This window comes from Crinia signifera, chromosome 11 (assembly GCF_055691185.1).
Source record: "Crinia signifera chromosome 11, ASM5569118v1, whole genome shotgun sequence".
NCBI lineage: Eukaryota > Metazoa > Chordata > Amphibia > Anura > Myobatrachidae > Crinia > Crinia signifera.
The window spans coordinates 56,441,113-56,461,759 of NC_139227.1; the positions used below are offsets into that span (position 1 = coordinate 56,441,113).

Sequence of the window (20,647 nt, forward strand, 5' to 3'; positions counted from 1 at the left end):
TGTATAAAATAAATTACTAATATTAAGCGCTGTTTCTATTTTTGTGTTTTTCTGTGTTGAATTGAAGGGGTTTGGTAACCCCCCTTGAAACAGCTGCGGTGCAGAATATTACAATCTGCGCTAGGATATTGCTTTGCAAAATTTAGCTATTAAAGCCGTCTAATGTAAATAGCAGGGGCGGAACTACCATTGGTGCAGCAGGTGCATTGCAGCGGGGCCCTTAAAGACTAAGGCCCCCCCCCGCCCCCATGCGGTATATCGTTATCTTGGGTTGGGGAGTAGGAGGAGGGGGGCCCAAATTATATTTTTGCACCTGGGCCCACCACTAACAAGTTCCGCCCCTGGTAAATAGATATATTTTAATAATTTTATGATCTGATTATACTCACTTAATAAAAATGTATATGACCACTCCGCCAATAGAGTTATAATATGCCTGGTAAGAAACTCCTTAGTCCTTACTTGAATTGATAGGACCTCTATTGGTAATTTTGTATCCTTATTGGGTATATTGGACAGTCAATTAAGTTTAACCAAAAAGTGAATGTCTCAATTAATTAACTCCAGACAGATATCTACATATATATTGTATCCAGGTGAGTATAATTGCTGGTAATAGAGCCGACCACCCAAAGGTCTCTGTATACTCCAAAGTAAATATAGTGTCTCGTATTAATGGAGACTAAGATTTCACCCGTGCTCACACTGCTCAGTGTATCCTCATCTGAGCCATACACTGAGCATGCTGGTCTTGATTGAGTGGGATGGGGATTCTGGTCTTGGCTGGGGGTGCTGGTCTTGGCTGGGGGTGCTGGTCTTGGCTGAGGGGGTGCTGTTTATGGCTGAAGGTGCTGGTTTTGGCCGGATACATTTAGATTCATAAGTGATGGGGACACTGTACATTCGCTAATATCTGGTATATACATTTGTGTTTTGTTCCAGAATGTGACCTGTCCGGGGGGAGAGGAGAAGCAGCGTATAGGTAACACACAAACCACAGCCACTGTGTGTGTGTGTGTGTGTGTGTGGGGGGGGGGGGGCTATGAAATAGTCACAAAATTAACTAGATTTCCCATCACTAAGGGGTAGGCCTCGGCAATGGCGCCAGGACCTCCTGGCAGCCTGGGGGGTCGGGCAGAGCTAGTGCCCATGGCGCAACTACCCCGGGGTGCTGCAGGGCCGCCTGGATGATACCACTGCCCAGTCCCCGCCATTGCAGACACTGGGTGTGCGGGAGGTGCAGCATCCTGGTGTGATGGTCAACGCCATGAGGCAGGCTTCGATCCCCATAAGGGGCACCACCATATTATATAGTGAGGCAGGGGGCGGGGTACTCCTGCCACGAGCACTGCACACCCCTCTGGCATTCCCAGACTGGCCTGCGGGGTGACGTGTGACAGGGATGTAGGGCTGGTAGTGCAGGCTACTGGGGACGGCCACCGCCCCTATTGTGGGACCCCCAGTCACTCCTGTCCATCCCTGGGGACATGCCTCTTGCAGGACCGGCCAGGCGGCAATGGCTGCGGAGGACCAGGCTGGTCCCTCAGTGCAGCGCTAAAGGGGGGTCTAGGGTAGTTCCCGAAAATACTTCCCCTCTGTTGGCTGACGCGGTGCAGGGCCCCTGCCACCTACTTACTGTAAGGGAGAACAGCAGTTTATGGCCCTTCTGAATTCCTTCATGGACCACATGTCTGGGCTTTCCCCTACTGGGGCTCTGCCAGCTCCCAACCATGCCATTTTGCCAGCCCCTGCTGAGCTGCCTGGGGTTACAGCCTCTTCACAGGTGGCGCCCGTAATTGTGTCCCCAACAAGTGCCGTGGCACGGAAGCTCAGGCCGTTTGCCACTTAGGCCTCGCAGGGCGGGCCAGCTCCTCCTCTGGCGGTTGTTCCTGGAACCTCGGCTGTCGGGACCCCTGGCATGTCCACAGAGGTGAGCCTCATGCCGACGGCAGGCACTTCAGGTGATCAGCCCGGAATGGAGGGGCTAGCTATGCAGGCTATCATGCCCAGGACACTGTGGTGCTATCAGGAAGGATGGCACGAAGGGGAACAGTTTAGGCTGTCTGCCCCTCATGCAGGTAAGACACCTGGTGCGGCTATGGTGGCCTTTGCCTGGAGTTTGTACTCCTTGGGGTGTTGTTGCCTCAGTACGCAGGATGCTGACAGGGGTGTCTTTCTTTTTGTCTCTGCATGGTAGGGCGGACCCGTCCCGGTCCTTTCTGGTGTCCAGTGCGTTGCGTGGATGGCTGCGCGCCTCGCCGGCACTCCCAGACTGCAGGCGACCAATTGATTTGACATTGCTCCCAGCCTTGCTGGCTGCCCTGAGGGACATTTGCTGGCCTGACTATGAGGTCCTGTTGTTCCAAATGGCGTATGCAATGGCTTATCATGGTGCCTTCAGGTTTGGGGAGCTGGTGGCGCCGTCAAAGCGAATGCCCTCACCACTGACCGTGGATGACCTGGTGGTCCATGTGGATTCGGTGCTATGTCACCTGCGCCGTTCCAAGACTAGCCAGGCTGGTAGGGGGCGGTGGCTGTCTTTGCTCCCATGTGCGGTGGAAGGGGTGTGCCCCATGGCGTTGGTTACGGCCTTCGCGCAGGTGCACCCAGACCTACCTGGTGCATGGCTGATGCACCAAGTATCAGTTTTGCCACGGATTGGGACGGGCGCTGGAGGCCACGGGTCTCGATCCAAAAGAATTTGGGTCGCATTCCTTTCGGATTGCGGCTGCTACCTCGGCGGCTGCGGAGGGCCGCTCCGATTCAGTCTCTGGGTCGATGGCGCTCGGCAGCATTGCGTAGGTACATTCAGCCGACTTTATCTATCACTGCTCACCATGGTCGACTGGACGCATAAGCGCTCGCCAACTTCCAGTGGGGGCCTTGAGGTGTGTTTTCGCATCCGCCCGGGGGCACAATTTGGCTTCAATTACAATCTGACATGGCGTACCTGTTAGTTTACTCCGGACGGTGTGTTTTGTGCCTCAAGAGCTGGTCGGCCATGGTTTTCTCTTCCCTCTCTCTCCCAAACTGGTTGGTGAGTGCTTGTTGCAATTGGGTCTCCTGCTAACTAACCTCTTGTGTGCATATTTTAATTCGACGGGACGTTAAGTCCGGGTGGATGTTGGGCCATTCCTTTGTGTACTGGGCCTCGCAGGCGGATCTTGCCTCTGATGTATGCATGTTCCCACAAGCTGGGGAGGTTAGGTTATCTCTTTAGACTGCAACCACGTATTTTGGGCCAATCATAAGGTTAAAACCTATAAACTGGCGTATCCAGTGTAATAAGTACATGATATATTTTATGCACTCAGAGTGAATAAATATTCTTGTTGAAGGGACCAGTAAACCTATGCGCACTTCCGCACACTGACCCACCAACAATATTATAACTGACACAGCAGTCTCCACAACAATAGGGAATTAACCCCTTTAACGCTACAATTTGCCTCAAACGAGCCCTAGTTAAAATAAGCCGGAAGGCTCACTAGGAGCACATCACAATTCAAATTGGTCTCACTGTTAAACCAATCTGAATCCTTATCAAAATCCCCAGCGCACAGCATATAATACAAAAAGCTCACTGCAAGACTGGAGCTAGATTTTGAAACACACGGCTACTTCGTCCAAGAGTAAGCCCCCTGTTTAAAAACATAATAAAAGTTAAGTTTTATCTATAAAATCATCATATCACAAGAGTGCCCCCCAAAAAGAGTCCTAATAACAGGACTCCACAGGATGTTCCCTCTGTATAATAGCAGGACCCCACAGGCTGCTCCCCCTGTATAATAACAGGACCCCACAGGCTGCTCCCCCTGTATAATAACAGGACCCCACAGGCTGCTCCCCCTGTATAATAACAGGACCCCACAGGCTACTCACCCTGTATAATAACAGAACCCCACAAGCTGCTCACTCTGTATCAGGGCAACCGACAGGGGGGTGCCCTGAGTACAGCTGTCCCGGGCCCCGGCCAGCTTCCCACAGCCCCCCACCCGCACCCAGCCTCCTTTACCCGGCGCCGATGGCCAGGCACGCATAATACACAGTGCAGCCCGCAGAGTGCCGAGCCTAGGACACAGAGGGGCCCAGCACTCTGCAGGCTGCACTGTGCAGTGTGCGCTCCGGACCTGACAGTGGAAACTGAAGGAGGCGGAGGACATTGCCGCGACATGATGGTAAGTGATGGGGTAGGGGGAGGTGGGGTGCTGGCAGGGGGAGGCGGAGGCAGGGGCGCGTGGGGGGGGGTTTGCGGCCGGAGGTATGGCGCTAGTGCCGCTGGTGGCCCGGACTGTAGGTCAGTCCCAGGCCCCAATATTTCTAGTTGCGTCCCTGCCCTGTATAATAACAGGACCCTACAGGCTGCTCCCTCTGTATAACAGGACCCCATAGACTGCTCCCCTGTATAAAAACAGGACTCCACAGGCTGCTCCCCTTGTATAATAACAGGACCTCACAGGCTGCTCCCTTGAATAAAACAGGACCCGACATGCTGCTCCACTCGTACAGTCTTACCTGATCTCTGAGTCTTGATGCCGACACCAAGGCGGGCAGCAGTGCAGTAGGTGGAACGCATAGCAGCCTGTGATTGACACAGGCTACTTCCTGCTAGCCAGCAGCGCCTACAAGTTCACTACCCCACCCTCTGTACCAGCCTCCTGCACTAGGCACTAGTGCAGGAGGACGGCGGACATTTTTCTGTAGACTTTGTCTGACCCCTTGAGTCAGAAGACAGCATGCAAGCGGCATATAAGGCAGGGATGTCGTTTGCGGTGCGCGGCTCCGGCACCCTGTCAACCTTTGGCGCCGGAGCTAGCGCTCCGCCGGCTCCATTCTAGCTATGCCACTGAAGCAGGCAGGTGCAACAATGCCCTGATGGAATGCACACATAGAATAACCAATGCAACTCGCAGCAGCACGCAGGGGCAATGATGCACTGACGGAATGCACACACAGAATAACCAAATCTACTTGCAGCAGCACGCAGGTGCAACAATGCACAGACGGAATGCACACACAGAATAACCAGCTCTACTCAGGGAAAAAATGCTCTGTTCCTGGACTTCCCTGGTAATGTATGCTTACCAGGCAAATCCAGGAGTAGAGCATTGTGTCCTCCTGGAGAGGGTCATGCTGGGAGGTATGCAGTACAGAAGGTAGGTGTTGTGAGGGACTGCTTATTGTATACCCCTGATTTTTAAAGATATTTCCACAGAGTTTCATAGTTACATAGTATTTAAAGCTGAATAAAGACTCACGTCCATCCAGTTCAGCCTTGGTGTATTAGCTTCCTCCCTTATTATACGTAGTGTATACAGTGGCGTAACTATAATTTGAGCGCCCCGCCGATAGTAAAGCAGCGCCCCAGGCCGCCCAAGCCCCCCCTGGCTGCCCATGCCCCCCCCCCCCCATCCCCCCAGATTTACCTGTATTCGCCGCTGCGGTGGTCTTGGCTCCCCTCCTGGCTTCATTCTGATGCTATGAAGAACGGACCATCACAAAATGTCCGCCCCCACACAGCAGATTACAAGGGGATTACAATAGCCCCATGGCCCCCCGGCGCCCGAACTTACACAGCACCTCCCTGCGACCGCGGGGGCTGCGGTGCCATTGTTACGCCACTGAGTGTATATTGATATATTTAAGGACAGATTATGATTATTGCTTGTAACCAATAGATGTTTATCCAACCTTATTTTAAATGTGTTTATTGTGTCTGCCATATCTCCAGAAAGAGAATTCCATAGTTTGGCTTCCCTTAAGGCCCCCATAAACTATGAGTTTTATCTGACCTGTAAAATGGCATCTGATTTTCCTTGAATTTCCCCGACTGCTTCCCAGGAGGCTTCATGCAATTTGACACATGATGTGCCATTTTTTTACATCCAATTTGCATCAGATAAATCACATGTGATTTATCTGACGCAAATTTGGATGTGTCACTGAGACAATGCAGGCTGGCACCTAGCACACTGGCTAAAGTGTACCTGGGACAATGCAGGTTCGCACCTAGCACTAGGGATGGCCATCGTCCATCGATGATTTGAAATCATCGATGGTTTATGGTCGATGTTGAATACTTTTGCCATCGATGTGGGAGAACCAGATGGTTTCCCTACATCGATCGCAAAGGAGAACCGATGATTTCTGTGTACTTTCTGTTTAGTTTCACAGCGGCAGTTACGTAGTGATGTATTGAGAATACCAATACAGCACTATGCTGCCTACGTTAACTACGTAACTGCTTCTGTAGCCCTGAAACTAAACAATGGTTAATATCCCCACTATCCACGTCATAACCCCAGTATCCACGTTGGCGTGGAGTTGATTTTATAAAGTGCCCGACCTGGATACTCGAGACCACGCCGGCGTGGATACTGGGGGTATGACGTGGATAGTGGCAATATGACGTGGATAGTGGGGGAAATGTGTGTGTTGTGCTTTATACTTATCCTACTCCAGCCCGTCCACTGTGTCCCCACGATCCACCGATGGGTCCCCCTCCTCCAGCAGACACTCCCCGGCGCCATCGTTCGGTCCCTCTCCCCCGGCACTGCCAGCGTACAATGTACGCAATTAGCGTAGTGCTGCTGGGGAAGAAGGGAAACCATGCGAATCTCCCCAATGCTCTGAATTACGTGCATTGCTGGCGCCGGAGGAGGGGGACTGAAAGCTGCTGCCCGTCAACCACGGGGATCGGTAAGTATAAAACCCACCCTGCTCCCTCTGCCACCCACCACCCTGCTCCCATTGTAGTTTCACGGTGGCTCCTGCTACGCTGTCAACGTAGCCTAAGATACGTTGTCAGCGTAGCGTAGAGCTACCGCCGTGAAAATAAAGTACCGATTTCTGTTTTTTTCCCCCAAGGTGTCGGGACACGGTGCATAGCTCCGCCCCCGACACCCAGAAGTCCCACCCCCGAGTTCTGATTGGCCCACAGGCCGTTCAGTCACATATAATGGATGACCATCGATAGCTAAAACTATCGATGGTTATCCATCAAATTGTTTACTACTATCGATGGCTGGGTGCAGAATCATCATCGATGGCAATCATCGATGGTGTCTGCACTATTGGCCATCCCTACCTAGCACACTGGATAAAAAGACACTGAGACAATGCAGGCTGGCACCTAGCACACTGTATAGTACTTGGTGTGAGAACAGAAACTGGGGCAGTGTTGGTCCTGGATAAAGCAGGATGACACGCAGACAGGGTTACCAGGACTCCTTGCTGCCTGTGTACTACTAATACTACTACTAATTACAGCAGGGGAGAGGGGAGGTCGGGCTCTGCTGCCCGCACCGAAGCTGACCTCCAGCAGCAGGGGAGAGGGGGTCGGGCTCTGCTGCCCGCACCTACGCTGTCCTTCAGCACAGGGGAGAGGGGGGGTCTAGTTCTGCCCACAACCAGCCTGCTTCCTCCCTCCTCCAGGGAGGACGGAGCTCAGGCTCCAGAGACTGTGTGACTTGTGTGACTGTGTTGAGAGACGCTGGTGCTGCAGCTGCTCTCTCTAGGGATGGCCATCGACCATCGATGATTAGAAATCATTGATGGTTTATGGCCGATGTCGAATAGTTTTGCCATCGATGGGGGAGAACCAGATGGTTTCCCACCATCGATGTAAAGTTGGAGGACAGTGGCACCGGAAGGAGGTAGCAGCACAGCAGGAGGTACACATGATATATCGGATCTGAAACATTGTGGGTGCTAAAAAGCACCCATGATGGGTCAGATGCCAATATATCTTATGTTCAGCAGGTCCGACGCCCTGATCCGATCTGATGCGCACGGGACCACGCATCAGATCAGGGGTGACATTCTATGGTTTGTGATAAATGCGCATGTTTTTTTAGCGCACCACATCGCCGCTATTCGCCCTTTTTGAAATCGCATTTTTTTTGTAATAATTCGCATATTTAATGTGATGCGCTTTGGAGGCTGAAAAGTGCGAAGTGGTGCGATTTGCGGCGAAGTGGTGCGAATTTAAGTCACAAAAAAGTGCGATTTCTTCCACCGGTCATGTGCGAGTTTTGGACCAACCGGAGTGCGATTTACAAAACTGTCTCCGCATGACTAAGAACCCCCCAACCTATTGGCCCACCTCTGTCCCCTCCATTATGCATGACACCCCCTATATAAAGGGGCACTGGCGCCATTTCACTCTTTGATAGGAAGTAAGGAGCATGGAGAGGAGCAGTGGCAGTGTGAGTACAGGAAGAGGTGTTGGTGGCAGAGGGAGCAGTGGCAGAGGGAGCAGTGGCAGAGTGAGGAGTGGCAGAGGAACCAGTGGCAGAGGGAGCAGTGGCAGCAGCCAGCCAAGTGGGAGAGCCAGCAGTGTGGCAGGCAGCATGGCCACAGCAAGGCCAGCCCCAGACCAGGCCCTGGCCGTCCAGCCCCAGCAGGAGGAGGTGGAGGATCCGCTGGCATCCCCATCCTATAGCCAAGACCTTGACCATACCCCACAGCAGCTGCAGGAGGGCCACATGTCAGAGGTGGAGGAAGATGGAGGTGAGGAGGAGGAAGACACTGGCATGGAGGAGGAGGGGTACATGGCTGGAGTAGAAAATGAGGAGGAGGAGGAGGTAGTAGAAGCTGGCCGCACAAAAAGTGGCCGAAAGGTCCGATTCTCCTATGAGGAAAATGCTGCACGTGTCCGGGCTTTCATGCCAGTGTTTGACCGGTTACTGGGGAAAAGTCACCACAAGACCACTGCACAGCGCAAAAGGGCTATGTGGAAGGACATCACCCAGGCGGTGAACGCTGTAAGTCAGCACAAGCGCCTGGTCAGAAATGTCAAGAAGAGATTCAATGACATCAAAAGGCAGCTGAAAAGTAAAATGGCCATGGAGTTGGAGGAGGCCACCAAGACTGGCGGAGGAAGCCCCACCACTGTGTGCTACACATCGTATGAGGTGAAGTTGAAGCGCATCATACCCCCTGAGGTCCTGCCTGGCATGCACGTGGCGGATACCGATAGGCCGCAAACGCCATCCAGAGCTGGTAAGTGTGACCACATGCAATCTTAAATAAACATGCCAATGCTTTCTAACTGTATTCTTCACTTGAATTGTTATGCTAAGTAAAGTGCTGCTGTGGAACTACATAGCCCAGCAAGGTCATGCACAAGAAATTGCCTGCTCCTACTTTCCAATTGCTCATAATGCTGGGCCTTGTAGTTCCACAACTGCTCATATTGATCAACACTGTAACATTCTTTCTAGCAGCCTAACATGTATGTGGCCAAAAACACAGAGGTGTACTGGTGGTTTAGCTGCCATGCCTACATACCACAGATTATACAATAGTTGTCATGTGTATAATAGTTTAATAATAATGTGGTGAATAAATAATGCAGTCCTTATCCAAAGGAAGTATTGTCCATTATTGTCATTTGAATGCATGTTTGCTGAAAATGCTTATCCATTGCAAGGTCCATAATGGCTGCCCATCTTTCCTTGCACAGATTGTCCATCCCGAAGTGCTGCGGCATCCAAGAAAAGAAGGCCCGTTGCTGCAGAATCTGTGGAAGCAGGTAAATGAACAAAAAACACGCCATTACACATACAGTACACACACCCATGTCACATCAACAATATCTCACACTACATTCATCTCCTGCGGCTACATTGCAACGGAAAAGAATGTAATCTGAGCTAGACATGTGACTTATTATGAATGTCAATGCTACATGCTGTATCGGGCTACATGTGTAAGTACATAACACCCCTAGGTATGTGCGTCCAGCATCTCAAGCCCTTTCTAAAACAGTACAGAAGAGAGTCTGGCCTATATATGCATCAGTACTTACCTCTTCATCTGTATCCACAGGTACTATACAACTAGGGACAGACCAAACCGATTCTTCAATGATGGTGTTAGACGAAATGGACATCATTCTTGAACCGGTGGAGACCTTTGCGGCAGAGGAAGAAATACAGACCTCATCACAGAGTGATCTTCCCCCAAGTGGGGTGTCTCCCAACCCACCCCCACCCACAACCCCATACAGCAGCTTCTGCTTCCCAAGTAGCTAACTCCTTGGTCAATTTCAAGGACAAATAAATAGAATTCATGGCCTCCCAAAGCCTGCAAATAGGTAACATCCAGGGGTACATGCGTGACACGTTTCTTCAATTACGAAAAATTGCACGCAGTGTACGGGTAGGTGTAGGCACTCATGTGCGCATTGCTAACAGCATTGACACCCGTTTTGCAGATCTAACTTCTGCTGTAAGGGAACAGAATAGCCATATTGGCAGCCTTGTGCAAAGTATAGCTGCACTAAGCCAATCATGCACAGCGCAGACCAATGCCTTAATAGGTATGCAGGCCCAACTACAGCAGCTGGAAGCCAATGTCGGAGGTGGCGCAGCATCAAACCTCAGCAGTGTATCTAGCACCCCAATAAGTGGCTCCCCCACTTCCCCACCCTGTCGGAGTATTAGGACCCGTGGTGGGCTGGGTGCAGGTTCTAGAAGTGGTGTAGGGTTGCTTGATGCTGGGAGAAGATAGCTCATATGTTTGATAGTTTTGTCATATGCAATACATCTTGTTACATCCCCCGACAGTTTTTATGTTTCACTTGCAAAAATGCAGATTGCTTCTGACATAGTAGACTGCAGTAAAAATGTCTAACCGCATACCATTGTGTCTGTGTATTATTTTTAAAACAATTATTGTGTGAATTATGACATATTGTAATGGTATATGATAATGGGATTGCTCTAAAGTAGTGTGGGGTAACTCCTGGCCCGTCAAAGGTTGTGGAACTACATATTCCAGCAAGCTCTGACACTCATGGTTTGGACTGTAATGGTTATAGTGTTCCACAACACCAGTGAGCCATGTTTTACAGCAAACGTAATTCATACATGTATCAAATGTACTTACAAGCTTGATACCAGCAAGGGATAGGTCAGCACCACCAGCTGCATCCATTGGGCTCTGTGTATTAGGCTAAATGTGGGTGGAAACAGATGGTATTGGTCAATCATTTGTTTATGAGTACACTTACAGCACAGGTACATTTTGGAGTACAGGGTACATGTGCTTACCAGAAAAGTAACAGCTGATGATATGTGTGCGCACCAGATTCCCCCTCTGCGTACCCCTCACTACCCGAGGTGTGGTAGGTTGGACACCCTGCACGACTGCTGCATGTTCCTCCTCCACATAGGCAGGTTGGGACAGGGCTATGTTGTGCAACATGCAGCAAGCCTGGATGATCATCACTACTTTGGCAGGGTGGTAAAGCAGCGTACCCGATGACCTGTCCAAACACCGTAATCGACTCTTCAAAATGCCAAATGTGCGCTCCACCACATTGCGGGTTGCAATGTGGGCTTCATTATACCGGTGCTGTGCAGGGCCCTCTGGGGAGCACAAAGGTGTCATGAGCCAGGAAACACACCCATATCCTGAGTCACCTAATACACAGATAAGAAGTGATTGCCTTATATGGTAAGGTATGTGTTTCTTTGAAACAGGACACACTGTAAGAATAACAATATATTCGAAAGCCTGCTGTCTCCCCCCAGAATTCCGGAGGGACACTCTCGGCTACTTTAGGTGCTGTGTTGGTTTTGGATAACGTTGATATGTTACTGATGTCTGAGTAGGAGACTGTCCGGAGTTCTGCCCAGACTCTGCTATACTGGGCAGTCAGTTTCCTGCTTATCACACCACAGTATAGAATTTCTGCTATATCTCTAACTTAAGCCTTCCGTTGCAGTTACTCATTTTTATATTGAGAGACATAATTTTGTTTTCTTGGTTATTTACAATGTTAAGCTTTGTTACTCCCATAGGTTTCCTATGTTGTATTCCTGTACTTATTTTACTCTCTTGGGGGTGGCCCACGCCACCTGACCCCAGTTGGGTCATTCCGCGCTCCGACTTGGGGCATGGGTTCATGGTATGTCCCCATGCCACCCAACAGCGGACAGTTTCTTGTCTTATTCCTTACTACTCATGCTCTAATGATTATTACCATACTCATTTCCTTTTTCTTTTGCTTCCTTTCTATGTTTTCTATCACCCCTTCGTCCTTCCCTTTATCTCCCCCTAAAATGTCCAACCTGTGTTATAAACTTGATGATTTCTGTCTTCTTTCCCGGTATAGATTGTCTGGCCTCACACCCCCCTACTCGAGACTTCTATTTGATGCCTCCTTCGCAACACCACACTACTTATGGCCCCCATGACCTCAGAGGACATTAAAATATGCTCATTTAATGTCAAGGGCCTGAACATACCTGAGAAGCGATCCACACTGTTACGTGAACTACGCTCAGACAAAGTAGATGTGGCTTTTGTGCAAGAGACGCATTTTAAACAATTAAAATCTCCAAAACTTGGTAACTATTACTTCCCACATGTATTTTGTAGTAATAACCCCTTGAGTAAGTTCCTTGGTGTCGCAATTATCCTATCCCGTAAACTACCTGTGACAGAACTTGCTCACCATTCCTTGATAGAGGGAAGGTGCCAGGTCTTGACATGTAAGATCTATAATCAAAAATATACTTTCGTCAATGTCTACTCTCCAAACTGTGGTCAGAGACAATTTTTAAGTAGAGCCCTTCGTCTTATGGAACCCCTGAAAGAAGGCTTCTTAGTGGTCGGAGGTGACCTCAACTGGCCTTTAGATCCCTCTCGGGACTCTTCCTCTAGATCCTCTCGTTCTTTGTCAAGAGATCATAGGAAGATCCGACAAATACTACACGAATACCAATTAATAGACCTTTGGAGGATTCACCACCCGACTGTCAAAGACTATACCTTTTTTTTCGCCCCCTCATGATGTATATACCCGTATAGATTACTTCCTGGTAGATCATAGATTTTTGCAATATTTCCCCCATAGCTCTGTAGATAATATCACATGGTCCGATCATGCCCCAATATTTGCCTCTATCAGCCCTCCTAGCTCATGTCCAAAACCATGGTCATGGAGGCTCAACAAACTCCTAATACATGAACCCTGGTTTAAACAAGATATACAAAACGCCATTAAGGAATTCATCTCACTCAACGAAACGCCCAATATTTCAGCTATGACGATATGGGAAGCACATAAATGTGTTATTAGGGGAAAGTGCATTCAATTGGGATCACAATTGAAAAAAGAGAGACTGGCACAACGACAAAACCTGCTCACCCGTATCCAAACACTCGAGTTGGCCCATAAATCTACATCAGACCCGAATATCCTACTAGAACTCACAGCAGCCAGATTAGATTTAAAAAAATTCCTCCAGAATAGAATCAAAATAGACATGAACAAATGTAGGCACAAGAACTATCTGTGGGGAAATAAGCCAGGTTCTATGCTAGCTAGGGCGCTTCGGGCTCAAATAGCTCAAACCTATATACACTCTATACGTGACACAAAAGGGAGTATGGCTTCCATCTTTCCTCAGGTTGCTGCAGCCTTTCAGGAATTCTATACAAACCTATACAATTTACGAGCGGACCAGTCTATGGGCTCGCCTCCTGCTCTTGGGGAGACTGTTGGGGACTATCTGTCCTCCGTAGGCTTTCCAAGGCTTGAGGAGGACGACCTAAAATCACTCGAACTACATATTCCAGCAAGCTCTGACACTCATGGTTTGGACTGTAATGGTTATAGTGTTCCACAACACCAGTGAGCCATGTTTTACAGCAAACGTAATTCATACATGTATCAAATGTACTTACAAGCTTGATACCAGCAAGGGATAGGTCAGCACCACCAGCTGCATCCGTTGGGCTCTGTGTATTAGGCTAAATGTGGGTGGAAACAGATGGTATTGGTCAATCATTTGTTTATGAGTACACTTACAGCACAGGTACATGTTAATTACTACATGTTATACTCCGTGGAGTGCCGGGCGACATTGGAAAATATATATATATATATATATATATATATATATATATATATATATATATATATATTCCATATAGCGGCACTCAGATCAGAAAGAGATATATATATATATATATATATATATATATATATTCCATATAGCGGCACTCAGATCAGAAAGAAGGCAGACAACACAGCATCAAGACACCTGATATATATATATATATATATATATATGTAGAAAAGAGAAGAATGAAGCGCACTAATCAGCAATAAATTTAACAAATTTTTACTTATATAACTGCTGACATACATAAGGTTAAAAGTAGAAAGCTTGCCGTGTGGACAGAGCTATGCAGCCGGACCAAGCGTCGATGGAGAACCGTAGGCAGTGATCAGTTGCAGACGGGGCGCATCAGGACCAGAGCAAACAGCCAGGAGCTTCCACAGGTACAGCACGGACCAGACCAGGACGTCACCACGTCGGGAACAGGTAACCATTCCCAACGCGTTTCGTCACAGCTACGGACTTCGTCAGGGGGTGTGACTATCCCCTGACATCCACAGTCTAATATACCATTTACACAGGTACCGCTAGGCAATTAATTAGGCAATTAATTATTAATTAAAAGGCACCAGATCACTATTTGAACATTTTAAAAACCAAATACATAGTATATGATACACATATCCTGCACGCTGATACATATCAGAAAGTTTACAAGACCGCTGAATCACATAAATATGATTCAGCGGTCTTATAAACTTTCTGATATGTATCAGCGTGCAGGATATGTGTATCATATACTATGTATTTGGTTTTTAAAATGTTCTAATAGTGATCTGGTACCTTTTAATTAATTAATTGCCTAGCGGCACCTGTGTAAACGGTATATTAGACTGTGGATGTCAGGGGATAGTCACACCCCCTGACGAAGTCCGTAGCTGTGACGAAACGCGTTGGGCGTGGTTACCTGTTCCCGATGTGGTGACGTCCTGGTCTGGTCCGTGCTGTTCCTGTGGAAGCTCCTGGCTGTTTGCTCTGGTCCTGATGCGCCCCGTCTGCAACTGATCACTGCCTACGGTTCTCCATCGACGCTTGGTCCGGCTGCATAGCTCTGTCCACACGGCAAGCTTTCTACTTTTAACCCTATGTATGTCATCAGTTATATAAGTAAAAATTTGTTAAATTTATTGCTGATTGGTGCGCTTCATTCTTCTCTTTTCTACAAGCATACCCCATTTTGGATTCATGGTTGGATCCTTGTATTCGAGCTGCACACATTTATGGGACATTCGGACCTTTCCTGATACTAAGAATGTTGGACTTTTTGCGCTTTGTATTTTTTCATATATATATATATATATATATATATATATATATATATATATATATATATATATATATATATATATATACTCCAGTACTCCCTCAATATGCTGAGGGGGATGTGGACACTCTCCTTGTTGCACCAAAAGACAAAGCATTCAATGGTTTTGTGTAAAATCACAAGTAGAAATATTTATTCCAACAAAGAAATTTTCATCCTGCCCCGACGTTTCGGTCCACAATAGGACCTTTATCAAGGAGCTTATTAGGATGGATCACCAGCGTATACTAGCGTTTTTCACCTCAGCCCTGAGGGAAGTGGAGACAGCTACTTAGCTGGACCGAAACGTCGGGGCAGGATGAAAATTTCTTTGTTGGAATAAATATTTCTACTTGTGATTTTACACAAAACCATTGAATGCTTTGTCTTTTGGTGCAACAAGGAGAGTGTCCACATCCCCCTCAGCATATTGAGGGAGTACTGGAGTATTATTGGGGCACGTGATCACACACGTTAACCCCTTGTGGACACCCCGGATCTAACTTTGATCTTTGTGCGAGTGCGGTCTCCCTTGGATCTATATATATATATATATATATATATATATATATATATATATATAACTTTGCCTATGTGTGGATTATTTCTGAGTGCCGCTGTACCCCCCAGGACTCTACATTGAGATAGCACACACTGTCTGCATCGGAGGGCACCCAGTTTATTACCTTATGGGCCCCACACACAGCACAATTTGCAGGCATTTTCTGAGCGATTTTAACAAATCACTCAGAAAATCCCTGAAAATGCATGTAAATCGCTGTGTGTATAGCCCACACAGCGATTTGCATGCGCGCCCCCGCCGTTCTGAATCTGCACAAGATTCAGAACGGACCTGCCCGTCAATCAAGAGCAGTCGCTCAGAAGCTCCTGCTCATTTGTGGCCTCGGATGTGAGCAGGGCCTTCTGAGCGACGCTGGACGCCGCCCTGAAGTCCCACAACGCCGCCCACCCCTTCACGTGACGACGCCGCCCCCGATGACACGCCGGGCGCCGCCCCCGATGACACGCCGGGCGCCGCCCCCGATGACACGCCGGGCGCCGACGAGACCGCCGCCCCCCCCCCCCTGACGCCGGACACCGGAGCCGCCGCGACCTTCTCTTCATTGCGAGGACGCAGCGGTACAGAGAGGAAGCGGCGCTGGACTCCGCAGTTGGTAAGCATTTTTTTTTTTTTCCCCACTCCGCCACCAACGACCTCTGCGCATACCCACAACCACTGTGCCACCAATGAATGTATTATTCCCCATCTGGGGAGGGGGGCCATAGCCACTGTGCCACCAATGTTTTTATTATTCCCCTTCTGGGGAGGGGGGCCATAGCCACTGTGCCACCAATGAATTAATTATTCCCCATCTGGGGAGGGGGGCCATAGCCACTGTGCCACCAATGTTTTTATTATTCCCCTTCTGGGGAGGGGGGCCATAGCCACTGTGCCACCAATGTTTTTATTATTCCCCATCTGGGGAGGGGGGCCATAGCCACTGGGCACCAATGAATTTATTCATTGTATGGGGGGCCATAGCAACATTGTCTTCCATTGTGCTACCGTGCCATGAATTCCCCATTATGCACAGCAAAAGCTTTGGCTGTTCATAATGGGGAATTAATGGCACGGTAGCACAATGGAAGACAATGTTGTTCATGCAGGATGCATCCTCTTTTATTGAGCCATTATGTAATAAGGCCTGCATCCCCCATACACATGCAATTGAAAACATAGATTTTTGTGTATGTGTAGGGGGGGGGGGGGGGGGGGAATTACACTCTGCCGCCAATGTTTGTATTTGCATGTGTATGGGGGATGCAGGCCTTATTGCATAATGGCACAATGGGGAATATTCAATGTGGGATTACATTGTGCCATTATGTAATAAGGCCTGCATCCAGCATACACATGCAATTGAAAACATTGATTTTTGTGTATGTGTAGGGGGGGGGGGGGATTACACTCTGCCGCCAATGTTTGTATTTGCATGTGTATGGGGGATGCAGGCCTTATTGCATAATGGCACAATGGGGAATATTCAATGTGGGATTACATTGTGCCATTATGTAATAAGGCCTGCATCCCCCATACACATGCAATTGAAAACATTGATTTTTGTGTATGTGTAGGGGGGGGGGGGGATTACACTCTGCCGCCAATGTTTGTATTTGCATGTGTATGGGGGATGCAGGCCTCATTGCATAATGGTTCAATAAAAGAGGATGCATCCTGCACGAACAACATTACAAATAAACACCATCGGCTTTTGCTGTGCATAATGGGGAATTCATGGCACGGTAGCACAATGGAAGACAATGTTGTTCATGCAGGATGCATCCTCTTTTATTGAGCCATTATGTAATAAGGCCTGCATCCCCCATACACATGCAATTGAAAACATAGATTTTTGTGTATGTGTAGGGGGGGGGGAATTACACTCTGCCGCCAATGTTTGTATTTGCATGTGTATGGGGGATGCAGGCCTTATTGCATAATGGCACAATGGGGAATATTCAATGTGGGATTACATTGTGCCATTATGTAATAAGGCCTGCATCCCCCATACACATGCAATTGAAAACATTGATTTTTGTGTATGTGTAGGGGGGGGGGGGATTACACTCTGCCGCCAATGTTTGTATTTGCATGTGTATGGGGGATGCAGGCCTCATTGCATAATGGTTCAATAAAAGAGGATGCATCCTGCACGAACAACATTACAAATAAACACCATCGGCTTTTGCTGTGCATAATGGGGAATTCATGGCACGGTAGCACAATGGAAGACAATGTTGTTCATGCAGGATGCATCCTCTTTTATTGAGCCATTATGTAATAAGGCCTGCATCCCCCATACACATGCAATTGAAAACATTGATTTTTGTGTATGTGTAGGGGGGGGGGGGGGATTACACTCTGCCGCCAATGTTTGTATTTGCATGTGTATGGGGGATGCAGGCCTCATTGCATAATGGTTCAATAAAAGAGGATGCATCCTGCACGAACAACATTACAAATAAACACCATCGGCTTTTGCTGTGCATAATGGGGAATTCATGGCACGGTAGCACAATGGAAGACAATGTTGTTCATGCAGGATGCATCCTCTTTTATTGAGCCATTATGTAATAAGGCCTGCATCCCCCATACACATGCAATTGAAAACATAGATTTTTGTGTATGTGTAGGGGGGGGGGAATTACACTCTGCCGCCAATGTTTGTATTTGCATGTGTATGGGGGATGCAGGCCTTATTGCATAATGGCACAATGGGGAATATTCAATGTGGGATTACATTGTGCCATTATGTAATAAGGCCTGCATCCCCCATACACATGCAATTGAAAACATTGATTTTTGTGTATGTGTAGGGGGGGGGGGGATTACACTCTGCCGCCAATGTTTGTATTTGCATGTGTATGGGGGATGCAGGCCTCATTGCATAATGGTTCAATAAAAGAGGATGCATCCTGCACGAACAACATTACAAATAAACACCATCGGCTTTTGCTGTGCATAATGGGGAATTCATGGCACGGTAGCACAATGGAAGACAATGTTGTTCATGCAGGATGCATCCTCTTTTATTGAGCCATTATGTAATAAGGCCTGCATCCCCCATACACATGCAATTGAAAACATTGATTTTTGTGTATGTGTAGGGGGGGGGGGGGGGATTACACTCTGCCGCCAATGTTTGTATTTGCATGTGTATGGGGGATGCAGGCCTCATTGCATAATGGTTCAATAAAAGAGGATGCATCCTGCACGAACAACATTACAAATAAACACCATCGGCTTTTGCTGTGCATAATGGGGAATTCATGGCACGGTAGCACAATGGAAGACAATGTTGTTCATGCAGGATGCATCCTCTTTTATTGAGCCATTATGTAATAAGGCCTGCATCCCCCATACACATGCAATTGAAAACATAGATTTTTGTGTATGTGTAGGGGGGGGGGAATTACACTCTGCCGCCAATGTTTGTATTTGCATGTGTATGGGGGATGCAGGCCTTATTGCATAATGGCACAATGGGGAATATTCAATGTGGGATTACATTGTGCCATTATGTAATAAGGCCTGCATCCAGCATACACATGCAATTGAAAACATTGATTTTTGTGTATGTGTAGGGGGGGGGGGGATTACACTCTGCCGCCAATGTTTGTATTTGCATGTGTATGGGGGATGCAGGCCTCATTGCATAATGGTTCAATAAAAGAGGATGCATCCTGCACGAACAACATTACAAATAAACACCATCGGCTTTTGCTGTGCATAATGGGGAATTCATGGCACGGTAGCACAATGGAAGACAATGTTGTTCATGCAGGATGCATCCTCTTTTATTGAGCCATTATGTAATAAGGCCTGCATCCCCCATACACATGCAATTGAAAACATAGATTTTTGTGTATGTGTAGGGGGGGGGGGGGGGATTACACTCTGCCGCCAATGTTTGTATTTGCATGTGTATGGGGGATGCAGGCCTTATTGCATAATGGCACAATGGGGAATATTCAATGTGGGATTACATTGTGCCATTATGTAATAAGGCCTGCATCCAGCATACACATGCCAAATGAAAACATTGGTGGCACAGTGGAATGTTTTTAAGTGCATGTGTATGGGGGATGCAGGCCTCATTGCATAATGGTTCAATAAAAGAGGATGCATCCTGCACGAACAACATTGTCTTCCCCCATCGGTTACTTGTTTAGTTTCACGGCGGCAGCATGTGCCAGTCTATGAATCTTGCCAGACTGCCTTAAGCTATGCTAGTAGCGTAGCGACTGTTTACACAAATAGGCAGCTGGCAAGCTGCCAGAATTCAGTTTCAGGGCGGCAGCGCATGCCGCCTTACTTCTGTCATGTACGTGATCAGCGTGCTACGCTGACTCTTCCAAGGCAGCCCAGCGCTGCTACTCTTAACGCTGATAACGTACATGACAGAAGTAAGGCGGCACGCGCTGCCACCCTGAAACTAAACAACTAGGCAGCTGGCAGTGGACAGTAATTACATAAAAGTAAACCTCAAACTGTCTCTCTCTCTCTCTCTCTCTTATATAACAGATATGGCACAGTATTGTGATCGCAAATTTTCTACTGGCTTCATTAACCGCTATCGGGAGAATGAATGCCTATGGAGAATTACCTTGAAGGACTTCTCCAATAAGCAGAAGAGGGATGCTGCCTACATGCAGCTGATAGAATACAGCAAATTGCATAAAGCTGATGCAAATCTTGAATTTGTAAAACGCAAGATTGCAAATTTAAGGACCGTTTTTATGAAGGAGAACAAGAGAGTGACTGACTCGCAAAAATCTGGAGCCGGGACTGATGAGGTGTATAAACCAACACTGTGGTATTACGACCAACTGCAGTTCCTGTTGGAAAGGGAAGCACGGGTGT

General features: G+C 48.0%; 2 protein-coding genes and 1 long non-coding RNA gene across 5 annotated transcripts in view; 2 read left to right on the forward strand and 1 right to left on the reverse strand.

Moving 5' to 3' along the window:
- The window catches only part of LOC146046056 (cyclic nucleotide-gated channel beta-1-like), a 415,388-nt gene that overhangs the window by 10,997 nt on the left and 383,744 nt on the right, over window positions 1-20,647 (forward strand). The gene's annotated exons all lie outside the window — the stretch shown is intronic.
- LOC146046057 (uncharacterized) lies at window positions 4,312-11,583 on the forward strand. Its single transcript, XM_083165230.1, has 3 exons — window positions 4,312-9,003; window positions 9,467-9,535; window positions 9,832-11,583. The coding sequence occupies exons 1-3, from the start codon at window positions 8,187-8,189 to the stop codon at window positions 10,035-10,037; spliced, it is 1,092 nt and encodes a 363-aa protein (XP_083021356.1). The 5' UTR covers window positions 4,312-8,186; the 3' UTR covers window positions 10,038-11,583.
- Window positions 9,338-11,310, reverse strand: LOC146046058 (uncharacterized). The gene is made up of 4 exons (XR_014465733.1): window positions 11,058-11,310; window positions 10,894-10,959; window positions 9,812-9,916; window positions 9,338-9,523 (listed from the first exon to the last, which is right to left on the reverse strand). It is a non-coding gene; the product is annotated as an uncharacterized LOC146046058 (long non-coding RNA).

What these genes read in the sequence shown, in the direction of transcription:
- LOC146046057 (XM_083165230.1), top strand. Translation starts at nt 8,187, where the DNA reads ATGGAGAGGAGCAGTGGCAGTGTGAGTACAGGAAGAGGTGTTGGTGGC. An exon ending in GCAAACGCCATCCAGAGCTG is followed by an intron (nt 9,004 to 9,466) that starts GTAAGTGTGACC and finishes TTCCTTGCACAG; the next exon opens with ATTGTCCATCCCGAAGTGCT. An exon ending in TGCAGAATCTGTGGAAGCAG is followed by an intron (nt 9,536 to 9,831) that starts GTAAATGAACAA and finishes CTGTATCCACAG; the next exon opens with GTACTATACAACTAGGGACA.